The 20225-nt window shown below is 44.4% G+C and overlaps 1 protein-coding gene across 3 annotated transcripts in view; it reads right to left on the bottom strand.

Moving 5' to 3' along the window:
• parp4 (poly (ADP-ribose) polymerase family, member 4) overlaps positions 1–18706 on the bottom strand; it is a 36797-nt gene extending 18091 nt beyond the window's left edge. The window contains exons 1-24 of one of the 3 annotated variants that reach the window (XM_054734958.2): positions 18593–18706; positions 15265–15391; positions 14555–14783; positions 13180–13243; positions 12970–13048; positions 12784–12888; positions 12496–12654; positions 8511–8648; positions 8271–8441; positions 8041–8189; positions 7839–7970; positions 7670–7768; positions 7407–7590; positions 6994–7135; positions 6782–6924; positions 6581–6712; positions 6396–6482; positions 6155–6319; positions 3832–3878; positions 3647–3728; positions 3393–3530; positions 3099–3288; positions 2954–3024; positions 2698–2885 (exon numbers count right to left, since the gene is read on the bottom strand). In XM_054734958.2, the coding sequence (XP_054590933.2) occupies positions 2698–2885; positions 2954–3024; positions 3099–3288; positions 3393–3530; positions 3647–3728; positions 3832–3878; positions 6155–6319; positions 6396–6482; positions 6581–6712; positions 6782–6924; positions 6994–7135; positions 7407–7590; positions 7670–7768; positions 7839–7970; positions 8041–8189; positions 8271–8441; positions 8511–8648; positions 12496–12654; positions 12784–12888; positions 12970–13048; positions 13180–13243; positions 14555–14783; positions 15265–15390 (3020 nt within the window). In that variant the 5' untranslated portion in view covers position 15391; positions 18593–18706. Of the gene's footprint in view, positions 1–2697; positions 2886–2953; positions 3025–3098; positions 3289–3392; positions 3531–3646; positions 3729–3831; positions 3879–6154; positions 6320–6395; positions 6483–6580; positions 6713–6781; positions 6925–6993; positions 7136–7406; positions 7591–7669; positions 7769–7838; positions 7971–8040; positions 8190–8270; positions 8442–8510; positions 8649–12495; positions 12655–12783; positions 12889–12969; positions 13049–13179; positions 13244–14554; positions 14784–15264; positions 15392–15907; positions 16020–18592 lie in introns of those variants that run through there. The other 2 variants (XM_054734960.2, XM_054734959.2) reach the window with 2 other exon arrangements.
• Between the last annotated feature and the right edge of the window lie 1519 nt (positions 18707–20225).

Genomic DNA, 20225 nt, shown 5'->3' with positions numbered 1-20225 from the left:
GAGAGAGAGAGAGAGAGAGAGATGGCCCGATGTGGGGGCTGGGGGGGGGGGGCGTCGACACGGTCGGGACATAGAAGGGGGTGCGCGGCTAAATAAGTTTGGGAACCGCTGTTCTAGACTCAAAGTGTCACTCTAGTCAGCAGTGGCGGTTCTACATGGAATTACTCCCCGGGCGAGGCCCCCTTTGAGCGCCCCCCCCCCCCAACCGCCCCCACCACCACCACACCGCCCCACCTGCACGAACACACGTTTTCTACAAACAGGCATGTTTTATTAGAACGACTATTGAACATTCATTTTTCTAAGTTGCACATATTTACATTAATTACTATGAAGTTGTCAGAATGTAAAGCAATATACATTATATACTGTATCAAAATATATAGAATCAAATATACAAAAACAACTAAACTAACTAAATATTAAGAATATATGCACATAATATATAATAAATATTCTAAATAGCAAAAATATTTAACACATAACAAACTAAAGATAATCACTACAGCACTGCACTTAGAACAGAAAACACAAACTAAAATTAAAACCTATCCTTGATGCAAAGTCATCAATAATGTCATCATATGAAATCTGCTCCCCTACTGAGTGATTGATACTAATCAGAGCCAGGTTAGTGAGCCGCCCCTGAAACATAGGTGACCTCAGGTATGACTTGATCAAGTTTTGAAAAGCTCCTCTCAGCTTGAGCCACAGTGACTGGCAGAGCAGTCCAAAAGTTGGGGTAGATCTCCAATAGATCTTTATCATGACCCATAATATTTTAGAATTGCCTCTGAAATTGTAATTTAAACTGACATAAAAAAACTGTAGACTACCAAAAATGCCAACTTTTACAGAACAAATCATGTAAAAAATAATCAGTGCAGCCATCTGCAATAAATAAACAGGATAGTTAGTGGTGACTGGGGAGTTTTCTTCTGCTTGTAGAGTTGTTTTATTTATTATTATGTGAACATGATCAACATGTGTTTGTTGTTGTTCAGGCAGGCCACAGGCTGCAGCGAGCATTTAACAAATCCTAGTTTGAATCAGTTAAAAACGATTCAAGGAATTTTTTCGAACCATTTGAATATTTGTTTCAATATTTCAGCGCTATTAGCTCTGTTAGCAATTAGTTGACCAAATTTAACCGTTAAAATCCCAGTTAACTGGTTCAAAAAATTGAAAACATGCATCATGAGAGCGAACATACCTTTATCTTTCTCCTCTTTTTTCTTTTTTTTTTCCTGAATCGGGCACCTGGTGGTTTTAGCCTTTTTATGTTCATCTCTTCTGTTTGGCTCTTGACTCAATAAGTTTCCTTTAGTCAGGACTAAACAATTTGACCTTGATGGGGGGGTGAACACAAAATCGTTTTGTTTTTCCTTTTTTATTTGGCCATTTCACACAATTCAGAAACACCTGAAAGAATGATAGGCCTGTGTTTATGATATTATGAATGAAATATGGAAGAACATCAAGATGTGATCGACTTTAACCATGTTGATACAGTTGATTCAGCCCCTAGCTCATTTCATTTGGACCCACCCAGAGGTGAATTCTCCCGCCGCACCCCTCCCCTTCCTGTTCTCCATACACACACACACGGTGCACGGAGCGCCTGCAGCTGCAGGGGGCGCCAACTTGCTGTTTCCAATCCAGACACTGTCATATGACAGATAATAGAAAACCTCGGTGCGGCGCAGGTTTCTTTTTTCTTTTTTTTTTACTCAGCGCTTGTGCGCCCCTTTTGTGTCATGAAAAAATGCCGCCCCGGGCAACTGCCCTGTCTGCCCGTGCCTAAAACCGCTACTGCTAGTCAGCTGATGAACCCAGAACACCTGCAGAGGCTTCCTGACCCTTTAGACGGTCTTTCAGTCTGAGCTGGATTACTGACATATGGACTTTAGCACCAGATTCTAGTTTTACCTGACTCACCTGTGTTTAGGGTGACCCGATCCCAACTCATCTAAAAGGACAGAGACAACACTCGGTGTGGGATAACGGGAGATTCCAGTGCATCGAGATAAAGTCTAAACTAAATCTAAATGTTCTATGCTGGCTTTTAGCTTTAATGTCAATAAAACATTTATTTATTATATATTTTATTTAAACTCAACTTCCTCTGATGTAACTCAGGGGTGTTTGGTCCTCCTGCAGAGGCTAGATATCTTAATTAAATAATAAAATATGCAGCTTTGAGAAGGTTTCCGTGGAATAATTGCACAGACTCTCCTGATCTTTTTGCTGTTTGAGAGTTTTTCTGTGAAAGCTCCTGATGACTGGAATGTTCATCAGAACAGCAGCCGCTGTTTTTAGATGATGGTCAGAAGCATCTTCCATCCATCCATCCATCCATCGTCCGAACCCGCTTTGTCCACGTAGGGTCGCGGGTGGGGGGGGGGGGCTATCTCCAGCGGTCAATGGGCAATCAGGCGGGGTACACCCTGGACTGAAAGCCAGTCCATCGCAGCAGAAGCATCTTCTTGTGTTTTGCTATTTTCTATGTTTATAAAGGACTTTTCCTGCTATGCTAAAAGAACAGGAGGTGGTCCACGACAGACCCTTAGAAGTCTAAAGGACTAGAGGTGGTTAAAGCCTTCTGGGTGGTGATACAGGTTTACTTGTTTGATCAGGTTATTTCTGGGCATCGGTAAGCCCCACCCCATGACATCTGACCCCGGGAGCTGTTCCTACCTCAGGCCACAGGTGAAGAGGCGGCTGTGCTGAACGTTGTCCTTGAGCAGCTGCAGGGTGAAAGCGGCATTCTGGATGTGGCCGTCAGAGAGCAGCAGCAGGTTTCGGACACCGCGGGACGGCGGCAGCAGGCTGAGGGCCCGGAGTGGCCGCCACAGCTCGGTGCTGCCCCCTACTAGGGAGCAGTGCTAACACAACAGAGCGGGGGTTTACAACGTTTTCGTCAGCTGAGCAACTGGGAGGACTCTGAACTCACCTTGATGAAGCTCTGGGCTGTCAGATGAACTTCAGCCAGCTTCCGAGTTCTCAGCAAAGCTTCAGTGTGATCTGATGAGCACATAAACCAGAAACATGAAGACAGACTCCAAAGCAGAAACTGGATTTACTCCATCCAGTCCAACCTGTTCCAAACAAAATCACGTTGATTCTGGTGCTGTTCTGGAGTTTCCGGAGAACCTGAAGGGCGATCTGCTGGGCCAGGCGAAGAGACTCCCCCCTCATGGACTCAGACGTGTCCAACAACAGGACGACTTCGCCGGCTTCAGAATGGGAGATGGGATTAAAGTCCGGGTAGAAAACCAGCATGCAGGCCTGCAGCAGAGAACGGGTCTGTTGATCCTTCAGAACCTTTGATATCCAGTTGATGAAGTTTTATGACACACGTTAGAAGATGTTTCAGAGTTTAAGAAACGGACCTGGCTGTCCTTGTCAGGGTGTTTCTCCACCCACATCCTGGGTAGGTGAGTCTCCGACAGACTGATTGACAGCTGGAAACCTTCTGGACCCAGGACCTGATCCGGCAGAACCCTGACCACTGCCTTACAGGCAGTCCTCTAAGTGATCGCACGCACACACACACACACACACACCAAAACTTAAACAGAGACAACAATCTGCTAAATAGATCCCGATATGCAGATGGCTCCTTGCGTTAATGCCTAAAACTCACTTTCATCTGGATCTGGTGGGTAATGCAGACCAGACTGGAGATCTCGTGGGGCATCTCAACGGACATCTCCAACGTGAACTCCCTGAGGGCCAGAAACACAACGATGCTCATCTGTGCAGTTAGTTCACTAACAGACAGGACTCACTAAAACCTGCAGGTCAGCTGCTGCCCAGCCTGAAGATCACCTTTTATCTGCTACTTCATCCGTCACACACACCTTCTGCACAGACACCTGAGACAGGAAACACACTTATCAGCTTTAATCCACCAGAACACACTCCATCAGCTGGACAGTTTCTGTGATAATGAAGAGGTCCCGTTACATCCACACCTCAAAAAAAGATGAAGGCTTTAGGCCCCTCCCCTTTGCTCCTGGCTCTTGGGCCGTTTCTCAGTATGTGACCTCGCCTGAACTTGTGTACTGGTGAAATGTCATTAACGGTGAGTACTGTTCCAATTCTACGTACGCTTCATGGCAAGTTCCCGGTGTATTCTGGCTTCGCCTATTTTATCGAGAATGCATCCTGCTGCGGACTTGGGACAGCAAAGAATCCCATAGTGCATTGTGTCACAACCGTTATACTCCCAACGTCAAAGGAGAAAGCTCTGGAGAATGGATTTCCTGGTGTCCTTGCCAAGTACATTCTTGTTAAGTACACAAGAATGTACTAGCGTCCTTGGGTATTGAGAAAAGTAGGGATGCACAATATAACAGCATCAATATCAGTATCGGCTGATGTTAGTCATTTTTTAACATATCGGTATTGGTCTGATGAATATAACTGGGTCGATATGGTTTCCATTTGTTTATCTGTTTCGGTGGGTGGGGTGGGGACGTGACGTGGATTTGTTTAGTCATGTGACAGTGAATGTAATTGTCTCAGAAGTGTAAATGTGTGTGGTATGTGCACATATCGTAAATTCAGCTTTAATAATTTTCATTCTATACAAAATCTGCTGATTTTAGAAGCATTGTCATGTTTATCGGCATCAGCCACAACAGCGATATTATTATCGGTATCGGCTACAATACATTAGTTAATTTTGACCAATAGGATGTGATACTTCCATATAAATATGAAATATCAACCTGACTGATATTTGAATGTTTAATCAGAAGATTCTAGGGTTCTTTGCTTCTTTAGGGACCATGAACACACTTCATATTAATTCAGACAGCGTCAGTAAATAGTTTATAAAATGAATTTAATTATTTTTCCTAAACTAAGGATTATACATGACAATATATGAATAATGAGATGTGGTGTAGTGGATATGAAGTGGTTTAATGTGATGTGTGAGGTGGTGTGATGGAAGTCTGGTTAAGTCTGGGTTGTAAAAGAATTTGTTGTCTGGTTATATACTAGAGAGTTGTTCATTTATAAAAGTCATCAGACACCAGTATGCAGGCTACGATACCCTTGGTATGAGTTGCTCCCGGCGGTCCGGAGGGGGCGGTCCGAGTGGTGAGATCACCGACGTCGAAACCACAATACTTAAGAGATTAGTAGCTTCCTCTGAGTTCTGCTTCCCCTGTCATGAGATGCAACCCGGGGTCTGTGGTTAGATGTCCCGAGTGTGAAGTAGCTCTTAAAAGAGCCGTCTGGCTGTATCAACTTGCAGCGTCGCAGAGAGGCTTTGACTGAAGGTCAAAAGAGATGTCTCAAAATTGCTTGTTCCCGAATTGGCCGGTTCGAGAATCGGCTAGAAACCGAATTAATCGGGAAGTAGTTCTTGTTTTAATAAAGCACGTTATGAGTTTTGGCCAAGTTTGGCAAATCAGTTTGACAAGTTTTTGAGTCTTTACCAACATCCCTCAGAAGCCACGCCTTCTTCAGATACGAAGGTGTTTAAAACTCTTATGTGAGGTGAATATTAACCTTAATGAGTATCTTATTGTGATGTGTATGAGTGTAGATGTTGATTAACTTGTCAAATCAAACACAAACTGATCAGAAGATCTGAAATGGATCATTGTAAGAACAATATTCATTTCAAAGCCATCGTGGTTTAAGCACAGATAATTCAAACATTTGATTTAAACATCTTGTTCATTCATCAAATATGATTATTTAATTTATAACTAAAGTCAGGTAGGAGCTTCAAGTAGGTTTGATTTTTATTTAAGGTGAGGAATCAGCAGTCTGGCTTTTACGCAGAGAGCGTAGGAGACCTTGGGAGAGTGTTTTTCTGAATGTTATGTCTTCTTGTGTGTAAACGAGCACCGAGTAGAACCTTCTGGATTCGGAGGACAGATAGGGTTTACGCCTGTAGATGAAGAGTTATACAGCGGTCAGTTAGATGGTGAAAACTTGACCCTTTTGGTACATTACACAGCGACATTATTATCGGTATCGGTCTCGGCCACAACAGCGACATCATTATCGGATATGGGTATCGGACTTAAAATCCTTAGAGAAAGGGCACAGATTTATAGGCCACGCCCCTTTGGCCTCTGGCTGTTGACCTTTAGGCTCCACCCCTTTTTTTCCAGGCTCTTCCTCTTACTTGTGTGGTTTGGTTGAGGGCGGCGCTTTCCTGCCATGGAGCCACGCTTCCTGGCAGGGAAAACAGGATGTTCCCATCTTTGACCACCAGCTCAGACACAAAGGTGACTTTGATGAGGACGGTGGCTCCAGGCGGTAGGTTGCCCACACTGATGGTGAACACATCCTGAAGCCAGAAAGAAGAAACATCACCCTGGGCCAGAAGGAAGTTCTGTGATCCATCAGGACGATGCTGGACCTACAGGAGCATCCTGGTCCATCAGGAACGCCCCATGACCTCGCTCTATTGCCTGTTTATATTCCCTACGAGCAGTTTCTTTCTCCTTCACCTGAAAACATTTGATCACGATAAAAAAACCATAAACCAGTCATTTTCTTCTCTTTGGTGACCAGCGTTAGAAAGAAGCTTCATTAAGAGGAACCTTACCTGTCCCACCACATGTTTCCCATTGATGAAAGCTTCAAACCCACACACGGCAGCAGAATCGTCCAGCGGGAACACGTATTTCGCCTCAATAGGAAACGAGCTCAGATTGGTGTATTTCTGGAAAATGATCACCTAACAGACGACAGAAACGTAAACACACCTGAAAGGAGACATCGCCAGAGGCGGAGCTTCGTTTGTCACCTGAGAGAGCAGATCCATCAGTTTACACTTCACATGGACGGCCTGCAGGGGGAGCTGCTGTCCTGAACTGTCCAGGAGTCCAGCTGTCACGTCCTCCAGAGGGTTTTTAATGTTGTCCATGTCTTCGTCCACTAAAAGCAGCTCTGCACACAGACTCAGTCAGACGGGACAACACACCTCCACCTCCTGGGATGGAGATCTCTGAACCTCACCTTGGTCTGTCTCTGACTGAGACGTCACAGCAGACATGCTGACTGCAGGTTGAAAGTCCTTCAGCCCATCTCCTTCAACACTGAACTGAACCACATACTTGATCTTCACCTGATCTGGCGAGTAGACGACAAACTCATCGTCCTGAAACAGAGAAGTCATCAGCAGGTGTTACTGTGCAGACCTGGTCCTCGTGTCCACAATCCCGCCTTCATCTCCTACTAAAACATGTCTAACCCAGATGGAACCGGCTGTTCCTCCTCATGGATCCAAACCCATCCCGATCCACATGAGGGAACAGCAGACTCCGCCCCCCGACACGCCTGCTAGAGCAGAAGTCTGAGGACAGGATGCTGACTGAAGACGTGAGGACTTGAGGACCAGGACTAGACCCAGCTGCTCTACGGCTTCCTACCTCAAAGTCTGACTGGATGCTGTTGGTGCGGCGGACCCCGTGCACACTGTGGTGGCCCTCAGGAGCCTGGTCCAGAGTTGGGTCCTTCTTACGGACCTCCTTGCACCGTCCCAGAGCCACATCACACACCAGCAGAAGCCGAGACTGGTCCGTTTGTCCGGGTTTGGAGTACTTCAGAATGGTACTGGACGGAACACAGGAGAACTCAACAACCACAGACCTCCGGGACACGCCAGCTCACGGCCAGAACTGCTCTCACAAACCTCAAAGAGTTGCTGAAGTAGATCCCAGAGCCGAGGTTACCGACGTCTGTCCGCTCAATCCCATGATGCTCCACTGCAACACGAGGAAGCAGGAGGCCCCTGAGGAGGAAGTTACCGTGAAACAAACCAAACATCTGGATTAAAGGCAGAGTTCGACCTTTGACCTCACCGGGAGAGGATTCCCACAAAGTTACTGGGACTGGACGAGTGGAGGAGGGGCTTAACGGTCCCCAGGTCAGCTCTAAAGGTCTGAAGCTCCACCCCTCTGCTGACACTCAACACCTGATGGATCTGGATGGGACTGCAACACACACACACAGTCAGGCATTGTGAGGGGTGGGCTGAGGGTTCTGGTTCTGGTTCTGACAGACCCGTCCAGCAGACCGGAAACGCTCTGGAACTCGGCGCCGTTGGGGGGGACCACCTGGATGCTGCAGCGGAGGGCGCGGTACTTCCCCACGCTTGACGGCTCTGGACTCCTCAGGATCATCTCACTCACGTTCAGAACATCTCGGATCATCTGGGGGAAAACCAAAGGTCCCGTTACCATGGCGATCGGAGGGTGAGCTCTGGATCTGAGCCCAGCTCAGGTCAGAGTTACCTGACAGAGGTCCAGCTTCTGGGAGAGGAAGGACCTGGTGGGAGGAGTCTCGGGGCGATGTAGGTGAGGGAGCAAGACAAAAACCTCCTCCAGGAGAGACAACACCTCCACTTCGTTCTCCTCCTTTAGGATCTTCTGAAGATGGATCAACAAGCCCTCGGCTCTGCTAACCTGAACACACAATCAGCTTCGTCAGAACATTTACAGCCTAAACGGACCAGAGATGGGTCAGAACCTCACATCGTTTAGGCTTAGCTTGTTGATGGGAACACTCAGAACCTCACTGAGGGAACCCAGAGCTTCGGTCCACAGGGTTTCCACAAACACGGCTACTTCCTGGGACAGACTTCCTGTACTCAGCTTCTCCTCCAGTAGCAGCTGTAAGTCAAACAAAAAAAGAAAGAATCAGAACGAGAACCACCCAGCAGAACAGGAAATGGGTCATTTACAGCATCAACAGACTGACAGGTGTGCTCACCTTACATCGTTAACGAGTCTCTAGCTCACCCCTCATGCCTCAAGTACCTGAACCCTCCTTAAATGTGCCCTGGTAGTCAGGAAGAACTCTACTTGCTCCAACCAGTTATTCCAAAGCCAGCAAACAGGAGCGACCCAGATGTTACTTCTTGTACCCCTAAGAAGCCACTATATCTTTTTGTTTAACTCTAACATCTGCTAAAGCAGGCTAGAGGCTAACGCAGCGCTAACAATGCGAACTGTGAATTAGAAGCAAATAGTTGGCCCTAAAAATACCTCAAGCCACGTTTTCAACAACCAACAGCTGGATATGGATTTTTACTTAGCTGCTGACGCCATAGCAGATAGTTTCAACAGGGTTGTCAACAGAACCGGAGACCAGCCAGTATTTCTTTTGGGAGACTTTAATAAATGCGACATCATAACATATTTACCTAATCTAGGGCAATATGTCACAACAGCCACAAGAGGGAGCAAGATTCTAGACAAGTGTTATGGCAACATCCCAAATGCATACATCTCAAAGTCACGTCCACCTCTCGGTAGATCAGACCACAATGTAGTCTTACTACTACCTAAATACAGGTCGCAAGTGAAGACAGGGGAAGTGGAAACAAAAACTATCCAGGTTTGGAACGAGGATTCCAGTGAAGCATTAAAGGCTGTTTTGAAATGACTGATTGGGACGTATTTTTTAATGACAGTGGAAACGATCTGAACATGCTGGCAGATATAATGACCTCATATATTCTCTTTTGTGAAGAAACAGTCACCACAACCAAGCAAATAAAAATACACCCAAACAACAAAAAGTGGATCACAAAGGAACTTAAAATGTGCCTGGTGGAGAACAAACGGGCCTTCCTTCAGAAGGACCATGAGCGTGTGAGGGTGCTGGAGAAAGACGTTCAGAGAAAAGCCATCCTTGCAAAAAGGAAACACAAACAGAATGTGGAGCACGGAAGGCATGGCAGGGCCTGAACATCATGATGGGAAGAGACCCTGAGACTTCGCTAGTCAACTGCCATGACTCCATCTCGTTTGCAGAACAGCTGAACGTCTTTTTTGCCCGCTTCAACGGCGTTCGCCCTCTTTCCACCCGCCCAACCCCCCCACCCACCCACAGCCTCACTGAACCAGCGCTAACCATCAGCGAGGAGGAGGTCACCACCATCCTGCGCTGCATCAACCCCTACAAGAGCTCTGGCCCTGATGGGCTCTGTGGCAGGGTTCTGAAAGAATGCTCCACCCAGCTAGGTGGGGTACTCGCCAGACTCTTCCAGCTCCTTCTGGACTTTGGCTGCGTTCCAGATCAATGGAAAGAATCTATGATAACTCCGATCCTAAAGAAAGCTCATGCAAAAGAACTGGGGGACTTTAGACCTGTGGCCCTTCCATCAGTTGTGTGCAAGTGCATGGAAAGGGTAGTGGGAGGACACGTGACAAAATCCATCTGGGACCAGCTGGATCCCCTACAATCTGCTTACAAGGCAAGACGTGGTGTAGAGGATGAGGATGCAAGTCTCACACTTCTAAATGCTGTCACTAAACACATGGACTCTACACAACCATACACAAGAATCTTATTCATGGATTTTTCTTCTGCATTTAATACAGTAGACACCAGCATTTTGCTGGAACAGCTTTCAGATCTCCATCTCCACACGACGCTGCTTTTATGGATCCACAACTTTTTGAAAGACAGACCACAACAAGTGTTTTTAAGAGGATTTAAATCCACGAAGTGTCATCAGCATTGGACTGCCACAAGGCTGTGTTTTGTCTCCAGCGCTTTCCTCAGTCTACACAAACATCCGGTGCCATAGTGAGAGAATGGCCCTGTATGCAGACGACATGGCACTGGTGGCATCAGTGAAGACATCGGAGGACCTGTCTAAATATCAGCAGGCGGTCAGCAATCTGGTCCAGACACTTGGAGACTTTCACCTGGGGCTGAATATCTCAAAAACTAAAGAAATGTGCTGAGGGGCAGTCAGTGAGGCAGACGCGTCCCTGTTCGAACCCCTCAGCATACAGGGTCAGCCTGTGGAGCAGGTTCAGTCATTCCGGTATCTGGGAACAGAAATTGATGACCACCTGTCCTTTGCAAATCACAGCGACGGTGTCTACAAGAAAGCGCTGCAAAGACTCCACCTGCTAAGGAAGCTAAGAGCACTCAATGTGAACAAGGACATCCTAACAATTGTATACAAATCACTGATTGAATCCATTCTAACTTACAATATTACAGCTTGGTATAACTTTCTTACAGTTAAAAACAAAACACAACTCTCTCGCATTGTTGAATTAGGCAGCAAAATTACAGGTTCACCTCAGATCCCACTTCCTGTTCTTCACGAGCGAGCAGCGCACAGGAAGGCTACCCTCATCAGTGCAGACTCAACCCATCCATGAACCCACATTTTCAGTTACTTCCATCAGGAAGGAGGTTCAGAGTTCCATTGGCCAAGAAAGGTGTCTATAAGAAATCATTTGTTCCCACCGCAATTACAATTTTGAATTCTTAAAAGTTTTATTTACGATGATAAAATTTTAATACCTTTTAATTGTCTTTTATGTATTTGTGTGAATGCGATATGGATTGTATTGTAAGGCGAGTCATGTCAAAGGCGAATTTCTGCCTCAATTCGAGGTGGACAATAAAGTTTATCTATCTATCAATCAAAATTACAGTGGAATGTGTGTGAAGTGAATAATGAGTCAATCATAGTGTTTTATTTCCTTTAATGAGTCGTTCAGAACTATAACAGCTAGCCAACAGCAAGACGGTAAACAACCACACTCCCTGTAAAGGTGGAGACATATTACCGCAATAAGTGTGGTAAGTGGATTCTAACTTCAGCAGTGTGATTTTGGATTACCACCACCCACATCCACACTCGGGTAAAGAAGACGAGACAGCGGATCTATCTACCACCTGAGGTAGCCGAGGAGATTTGGGGTCTCTTCCGGGATTCTAAGAACCTTTCACACAGCTGCTGTGGAGAACATGTAATGTCTGGAGTCAATGTCAGAGGTCACCAGACAATGAAGTATCCAGCAAAAGTCTTCTGCCCAGAATGTTGTTTGCTTTTCATACCGTAACAAAAACCATCTGTAGCTTTGCCATCGGGGAAAGCCATCATAACAACAACCTCTCTCCTGCTTTGTTATCTGCAGGCACAAGTCTCCTGCACATGACCAAACTTTGATACCGCAATAAAAAGATTCTTATTCTGTTCCATTAAATGATTTCTTCACTTTCAATTCAATTCAGTTTATTTATAAAGCATCAAACCACGACAAGAGTCGTCTCAAGGACCTTCACACAGTAAACATTCCAATACAGGTCAGGTCCTTAGGCCAATCAGTAAAAAGTTTCCTATATAAGGAACCCAGCCGGTTGCATCGAGTCACTGACTTGTGTTAAGAGTCTTTACAGCAATCATGCATCACACAAGACCATAAAGCCCATGAGAGATCAAAGAAGCTGAGCGCTGCACCAGGTCTGAGCTGTCCTCCCTTCATCTAGATCAGACGCTGCAGAGCCACCAAAAGTCTCCGGGACAAATAAACTCTGAATCTTCAATAACAAAAGTTCTGCTGCTGTTGGGCGGGTTCTGGTTGGTCACCCTCAGGCAGAAGCTTGTATTACATCTTTGTGTTTGGAGTTGAATCTGCTGCAGCCTTAGGTCTCCACCCATCTCACTCGGAACCACAACCCATCACGCCCTCGGAGGTGTCCTACCTGCTGCAGGGGGGCGGAGCCTATGTGCTGCACCTCTGGAGGGACACCGGTCATCCTCTCCATTTCAGTAGAGTCCAGCTGGTCCATCAAAGCCTCGTAAACATCCAGAGCTTCCTCTGAGGAGGACAGGAAGACCAGCTGGTCCTTCACCGCCACCTCCTGCAACAACAGAGACCAGAGATCCAGATTTTCCAGCACCTTCCGCTGATTTTTCCTAAAAGTTTCTGAGATAAAAATTATTAGATGGAAAGTTCTGGTATTGAGGAGGAACGTTTATGGACATCACACCTCTGCAGTCACATCGTCCTTCCAGTATCGGACCACACGATAACGCCGACCCGACTCAGTTCCAACGCTCTGCAGCTCCAACACACACCAGGTTCTGTTGTTCGTCTGCAAAGAAGCCGACGTAACAAGAATCACACAACAGAAGCACAGGAAGCCGCAAAAACACCAAAGGAAATCTGGCTTCACCTTGGCAAAAATGGAATATTTTGCCACCTGGAAATTATCTGGGAAAGCTGGGAGATCAGGGTCCGATTCAGAGTAAATCCTGTTAAATTTAACAGAAAAAACACAAGGCGGATTTATCCGGGAATGCTCAGCGATGACTTAGGAGTCTTCAGGAACTGAAAAAAACCTGAAACTGGAGGAGAGAAAAACAGACATGAGGACGTTTTTCACCTGAGCTTTTCCGGATCCGTCTCTTCTGCTGGTTCTGGTGAGACTCGGCAGTTTGGACTCCAGGCTGGAACACAAACACAGTCATCGTTGAGTTTAAGACTCTACGGTGGCCCCTGCGGTCCAAAACACTAACAGGAAGATGCTCTTGTCTGATTGGTTGCTGCAGATCTATCTGGATCTGCGGTTCCTCAGTCGGAGTTAAAGCAGCTTTCCGGAGCTTTCCTGTTTCAGAAATGATGTATGATTTTTCTGAAATACGTAAAAGTGATAATATCACTTTACTGTGATAAAATGTAAGTGATATGTCTTTTTTTTTTTAACTAAGCACGCCCCCTCCGTGCAATAGGAAACTGAGCACCGACCAGAACTAACCAATAGCGTTAGGCTACCGCTTAGATGCTTCAAATTTAAGGAATACCCCGGCTGATTCAGCGTTGATGAACTTTTCAAGGACAAGAAAGTCTCTAAAATATAAATATATGAGAACACAACATGACATGAGAATAATACTCGTAAAACAGCGTGTTTTAGCGCTGTTTGTCGGCTACAGAAGCACATTTATAAACAGAAACGTGAAGTCGTCATCTTAAAAAAACAAAGCAACTGATTTTTGTGTGATATGCTTTGTCACCGAATAAGAGAAATACTCCGGAAAGAAGCTTTAAAGGATGTTTATGAATCAGCTGATCTGTTTAGTTTGAACAAATCATGGTTCCTGTTTCTGCTGAGTCATGGATCAGCTGATGGGAAGTGTGAGTCACAGTGAAACTGGGCGGGTCCTATTGAGGATTAACGTTCCAGAGCTGTTAAGACTTAGTCTGTTAAGGCCTAGTCCACACGTAGCCGTTTTTTTTTTAAACGAATATCCGCCCCTCCAAAAACTTGCATCCACACCACCTCGTTTTAAAAAAACTCTGTCCACACGTACCCGGATAAATACGTTGTTAAGGACATGCCAGACCTGTAGGCGGCAGTAATTCCCCCATTCTTAACCTCGTCCTTCATCTGTGGTCTTCCGCAAGGAGCAGTAATTCCGCTTGCAAAAACAAACAAGCAAAAAGCGCTTGGACAATTGATGAAGCGAGCGCAGCTCTGAGGGCATCCATGCTGTCGGCTAGTGTAAACACAGGTCGCACACGTGATGTCAGCATTTTTTTGTCGCGGAAAGTGACGTTGCGGACCTTAAAACTCCGGTTCTGTCTGTCCACACGCAGACACCCAAAACGGAGAAAACGCAGATCTTCACTTTGGCCGGAGTTTTTAAAAAGATCCGTTTTCGTGTGGATGACAGGCCAAAACGTAGAAAAACATCTACGTTTTGGCAGATCCCCGGCTACGTGTGGACAGGGCCTGAATGAGTGGAACTCTACTGCACCTTGGTGAAGAGGAGGATGAGCTGATGTAGACCCTCGATGAGCTTGTCCCAGAGGAGGAGGAGGAGCTGATGAAGGCTCCAGCTGGTATGGGTCCACAGGAAGCAGAACTCCTCTCTCCACACAGCGGTGCAGATAATCTGGCTCCACCACAGGTGTGCGGTGCTTCTGGATACTGCGAAGCCGGTTGGAGCTCAGGTTGGCGACGTCGCTGGTCACCACTAGAGAGCACTGTGGGTAACGTAGGAAGAAACAGGGAGATTATATATATATATATATATATATATATATATATATATATATATATATATGTGTGTGTGTGTGTGTGTGTGTGTGTGTGTGTGTGTGTGTGTGTGTGTGTGTGTGTGTATAAATAGTTTCAGACATTCAGGTTTATAAAGACAGATTCACACTAGGACACTAAATCATACTGGAGCTGGTTTAAAGGAGAGATATTAGAACTGTTAAACAGTTGGTTTAGTCTTGGCTGTGCTCAGACTAGCCTTTAGCTTTAGCCTTTAGACTAGCCTAACCCTAACCCATCAATCCTGATGGGCATAGCCCATTTCTCTGGACAGAGGCCGCTCAGGAAGGTCAACGGGTCCGATGGGATTAGGACCAAAGAAAAAAGTAACCAACAGATCTTATTAAACAGGCGAAAGAGAGGCACCTGGATGTCCCAGAACCTCCTCGTGGTCTACCAGTTTCTCACCTGTTTGTTGATGATGAAACAGATGCGTCCACCATTCTCCGTCACAATGGCGTTCAGCTTCTTCTTCTCTTTAAAGGCCAGACTTTTGAGCTCCAGAAGCACAGAGCAGTTGTCAAACACCCCCATCCTGAGGAAAGAACCAGGAGTCACCATCAGCTGCAGTCCACAGACCAGAACCAGAACCATTACCCACCAAACTTAAAGGGGGCAAGGACGGGGAGGTAAAAACACGATGCGTACAACAATTCCTCAGAACCAGCAGGAACTTCTATTGGATCAGGACCAGAACCGAGTCCAAACCGGTCCAAACAATCTAGTTCAACTCAACTATAAATCTGAATTTTCTCAACTCAACTATAAATTTGAATTTTATTTGACCTCATCGAGTTCCGACAACAGAAACTTTGCTGGGTTCCAGTTTTCTAATAAAATATAGAAACTTTTCTATGAATAATAAACATGAGGTGAGATCACCAGTTACAGGTGTGTCCTCTGATTAGTTGTGAACACACCTGCAGAAACACGAAAGTAACTTTGAACTAATCCTAACAGCGCGTTTCCGGTAAACACACACACACACACACACACACACACACAATTAGATTACAAGTTTTAAAAAATCAAAGTCACCACCATAACATACCTACTTTAATAATAAACCTCGAACAGAACCGACCCGAACTCCAGCAGCTGCTGTCTGTAGGATCACAAAGCTCACAGCAAGCAGCAACAGCAGCTCAACTTCCGGTGGCTTTAAAAATTAAAAGCCCTGGAGAACAGGTTTGATTTATCAAAAAAAAAAAAAATCTAAAAAAATTGGATTGAAAAAATTCCCGATCGTGGGGAACATCCTGACTGATCAGCGATAGCTCTTCCTACATCAGTTACAAATTCTGAGATTTGTATTCTTCTGTGACTGAATTTGTTTGGTTTGGCCAAGTTTTAGCTTCGCGAATACAAGGTGCATTACGGTAACAGAACGTTGTCTTTGCGGCTGAAAAACAAGAAATGTAAACGAGAAGCAAAAACACCAAACATTGTTTTATTGACATGCCTGCTGCTTTGACATAATATCCAGTGCAAACATTCCATATTTATAATATCCTTTTTGGATAAATACATAATACGTCACTACGTGGATCCAGACAGAATAGACTGATCCCACAGTGGGGAAATTCACTTGTTACAGCAGTACAGACACCAAGAGAATAATGTGAAGAAAATAATAACAAAAGCACATATATTTAGGCAGTAAGCTATTATTGTAACCTTCGGCTACAAAAAATAAATTAAACTTGTGTTTCCAGAACTGTGCAGCACACTGTAAGGGGCACAAACATAATATGTAAATCTGGTTTTGCACAAGTACACAAACTGAGTATTGCATTGGTGGTATTGAGTACCAGGAAAATGCCAGTACCAGTTCAAATGAAGAGTTCTACACTCTTACTGCAGAGAGGATGGATGACCTATGGTAGCGTTCCGTTTTACATCTGGGATGTCAGTCTGTCTCTGAAGGAGCTGTCCACGGCCTCCACAGTGGGATGCAGTGGGTGGGTTTTCTGAGATGGAGGTCATCGTCTCCACCAGATAATGGGTTTCTGTCATTTTCAGGATTTCCTTTCTCTCAAATCCTTGGAGGTGACCAAGTACTCCTTGAGCTATGCTAAAGGGTCATCTCTGCTATGACCTGAATAAATACTTCATAATTTTACTGTAGAATTTGGGAGAATTTATTTCCCACAAATGCATAATGAGGCCATTTTGCCAAGAATCTACAGTAAAATTATCATTTATTCATCCTGGGTGTAGAAGTGACCTTTAACATATTCCAAACAGAACTTTTGTTCCCTGTTAGGATTTGTGTTGAGAAGCAATCTGCTTTCTTTAACTAAAGAGTATTCATGCAGGACTGTAATGTAATCTGTGTTAAACATGAATTTGTTTGTTACCCTCAGGAATTGTCCTCTGTGGCAGCCAACTTGAACCAGCTAAAGAGCTGCCTTTCTACAGTAAAATGCCGGAGTGGAGAACTTTTAAAGAAAGGCATAGAATGAATTATTTGTAAATTTGATGTGATTTACATGTAGACTATCTAGTTATCAAAAATAGCTGAAGGTGGTATGAATGTTAACATTTTATTATCTTCTGTGAAAGGCTGGGGTGATTGGGTATATGGACTGCTGGGTGTGGCAAGAGACCGCTCTCTGGAAGTGACTGAGACTGGAAGAGAGATGGATGGGTGGCTATTTTGAAGACTGCTGGATTTTCTGAATTTTTTTTGACCAGAGGAAATTTAACTGGTTTTCCTTGCTCATCAACCAAGTCAGCATGTCTCTTTTGTCCTCACCACTGGCTCCCGGTAGCATACAGAATTCAGTTTAAAGTTTTAGTCCTGACCTATGGAGCTCTTAACAACCAGGCTCTAAGCTACCTATCTGAGCTTTTATCCCCACACACCACCTCTCGGAACCTTAGATCCACATCTGAAAACCTCCTGGCTGTTCCTCGAACCAGACTGAAAACCAAAGGGGACAGGGCCTTTCAGACTATTGCACCCAGACTTTGGAACAGTCTACCTTCAAATCTCCGTCTCTCTAACACTGTAGAGGTCTTTAAAAATCATCTAAAAACTCACCTTTTCATCCAGGCGTTCCCTCCCTAAATGTTTTAAAAGATGGCTTTGTTCGGGTTCACACCTTCACTTTGTTTATACTCATGATTTTATTTACTATTTTATCACTGATATTGTTTTTCTGATATTTTTATTGGTTAGAGGTATTTGCCCTGATCTTTATCATGTTGTACAGCGCTTTGTGATTTATGTCTGTGAAAGGCGCTCTATAAATACACTTTTACTTACTTACTTACTACTTCACTGTGTAACAATGTGGGAGAAAGAAATTCCTGAAAATGACAAAAGCATCACTTGTGTCTGCATTCCAGGGTTGTTTGACTTTGTTTCCAAACATCTACAGTAAATACATGAAATACTGAGACTTGTCAATAAAACACGTTTTATGTTTCTGCCTCGTTTCCTCCATTTCATTTGTTCAGCTGCAAAACCGTAATACACCTTGTATGCGCAATGCTACTCTTTACAAGTGCGCTAATGTCGGTAGCCTGAGGAGAAACACAAGCTGGGAAGGAAGAGGGAAAACAAAAACGACAAAGCAACAATAAAGGGAACAAAATGGAAAGTAAACAAAATGAAGAGGACACGGATTTATCTAAAACATCTGCAGATGTTTCACCTGCTTTGGTGTTTACACACATCTGCCTCAGGTTTGTTAAATTCATAAAAAGCTGTAATTTGAGTCAAACTCACCTGGGTAAATCAGAGCAAGTAAGCTGCTTCACAATAAAAGCTGATTTTCGGACTATTAACTGCTGACCAGCTGATTTCCGGGTTCACTCCAAACTTCCAGTTAGTCACGTGTTCATAGGTCAGACTTTCCTCGTGTGGCTGAACCAGGAACTACACGCATCTGAGGAAACTGATTTTATTTATTTAAAGCTTTATTGAAGAACAAATCAAATAAAAACATCTCGTAGAGGTAGAAAAATCAACATAGTATAAATCAAAGTCACCATACAAGAGAACACAAGGAAATAGGGGTATACAAGGCATAAACGGGGGAATAACATAGGCTTCCAATTGACATATAAAAGTGATATCAAACAACAAGGAACTTTGAAATATTAAGGCATAAAGTACAGTAACGCTTAGATTTAACCCTTTGATGCATGAATTATGAAATCTTCAACCATGATTTTTTAGATTTAGAGCAAATCTGTGTGTATTTAATTCCTCTTTTACAAATTGTGTGGTATCTACCATCTAGTAGTGTGTAGAAATGAATCTAAATACATGAACAGCTCTGACCATGCGTACAACAGCATCTGGAGTAGAACAGGGGAACCCCAACACTGAAGGTCTGTCATCCACACGTGTTCCTCAAACTCAAATTACAGACTTGGTAAAAATAGTTGGTACCCTTCAGTCAATGAGAGAAAAACCCACAATAGAGCTCCGGACGTCACGTGACTCTCAGAGTAGACGCCATGTTGGCAGGCAACAAAGGGAAACAAAATGAATGGGATCCGCTTGGATTTTACTTTGTCAGAGTTTACTTCACACTTTAAAACCGAAGAAATCGTTTTATATAGTCAGAAATTAAATAGACTAAACATCTCCGACCCTTACCGTGCCCCTGGGATACTTTTTAAAACCGCCAGAAGCTGTCGGAGCAGACTTCTTACCGGACCTGGCCAGGGAACGCCTTGGGATTTCCCCAGAGGAGCTGGCCCAAGTGGCTGGGGAGAGGGAAGTCAGGGCCTCTCGACTTAGGCTGCTGCCCCCGCAACCCGACTCCAGATAAGTGGACGAAAATGGATGGATGGACAAATAACATAGATTTACATGTAAGCAGTTTAAATAGAGTGCTGTGCTGTTTGAATGTATAAACTGAACACCAAGAGAAATCACTAGTCTGATTTTTTTTTTCTGTGAATAAAATAAATGTCAGGCAGGAGCATCTCAGGATCTGTCTGAGATCTGTCTCGGTGAGACAGATAATAGCAATCCAAAGTGCTTTTTATGTGTGATCTGACAATTGATCAGCCATTGGTTAAAAATTAAATACAGCTTAGCCGGTTAATTGCTGTGATCATAAAACACGTAAACGGCAGCACGCAGAACTCACGAGGCAACGTTTTACGTGATGTTTACTTGTTGCTATGAGTAATAAGACAGAAAAAGCCACGCTAAAATAAGTTTAGGAAGCCCACTAAGAATCATAAAAAAAAGCATTTAAAATAAACACCATACACAGTTGAGGAAACGTTGGTTTAAGTACCTGATATGAAGTGGTCGCTGCATAAGTGAAAACCTTTACTCTCGGGATCCCACAGTTTCTTTTTAGCCCGGTCACTAACGCGTTTTATTACAATGATCCAAT

Source organism: Nothobranchius furzeri, chromosome 7, assembly GCF_043380555.1.
Source record: "Nothobranchius furzeri strain GRZ-AD chromosome 7, NfurGRZ-RIMD1, whole genome shotgun sequence".
Taxonomy (NCBI): Eukaryota; Metazoa; Chordata; class Actinopteri; order Cyprinodontiformes; family Nothobranchiidae; genus Nothobranchius; species Nothobranchius furzeri.
The sequence above is the reverse complement of the archived record's forward strand: the minus strand, read 5'-3'. Positions and strand labels throughout refer to the sequence as shown.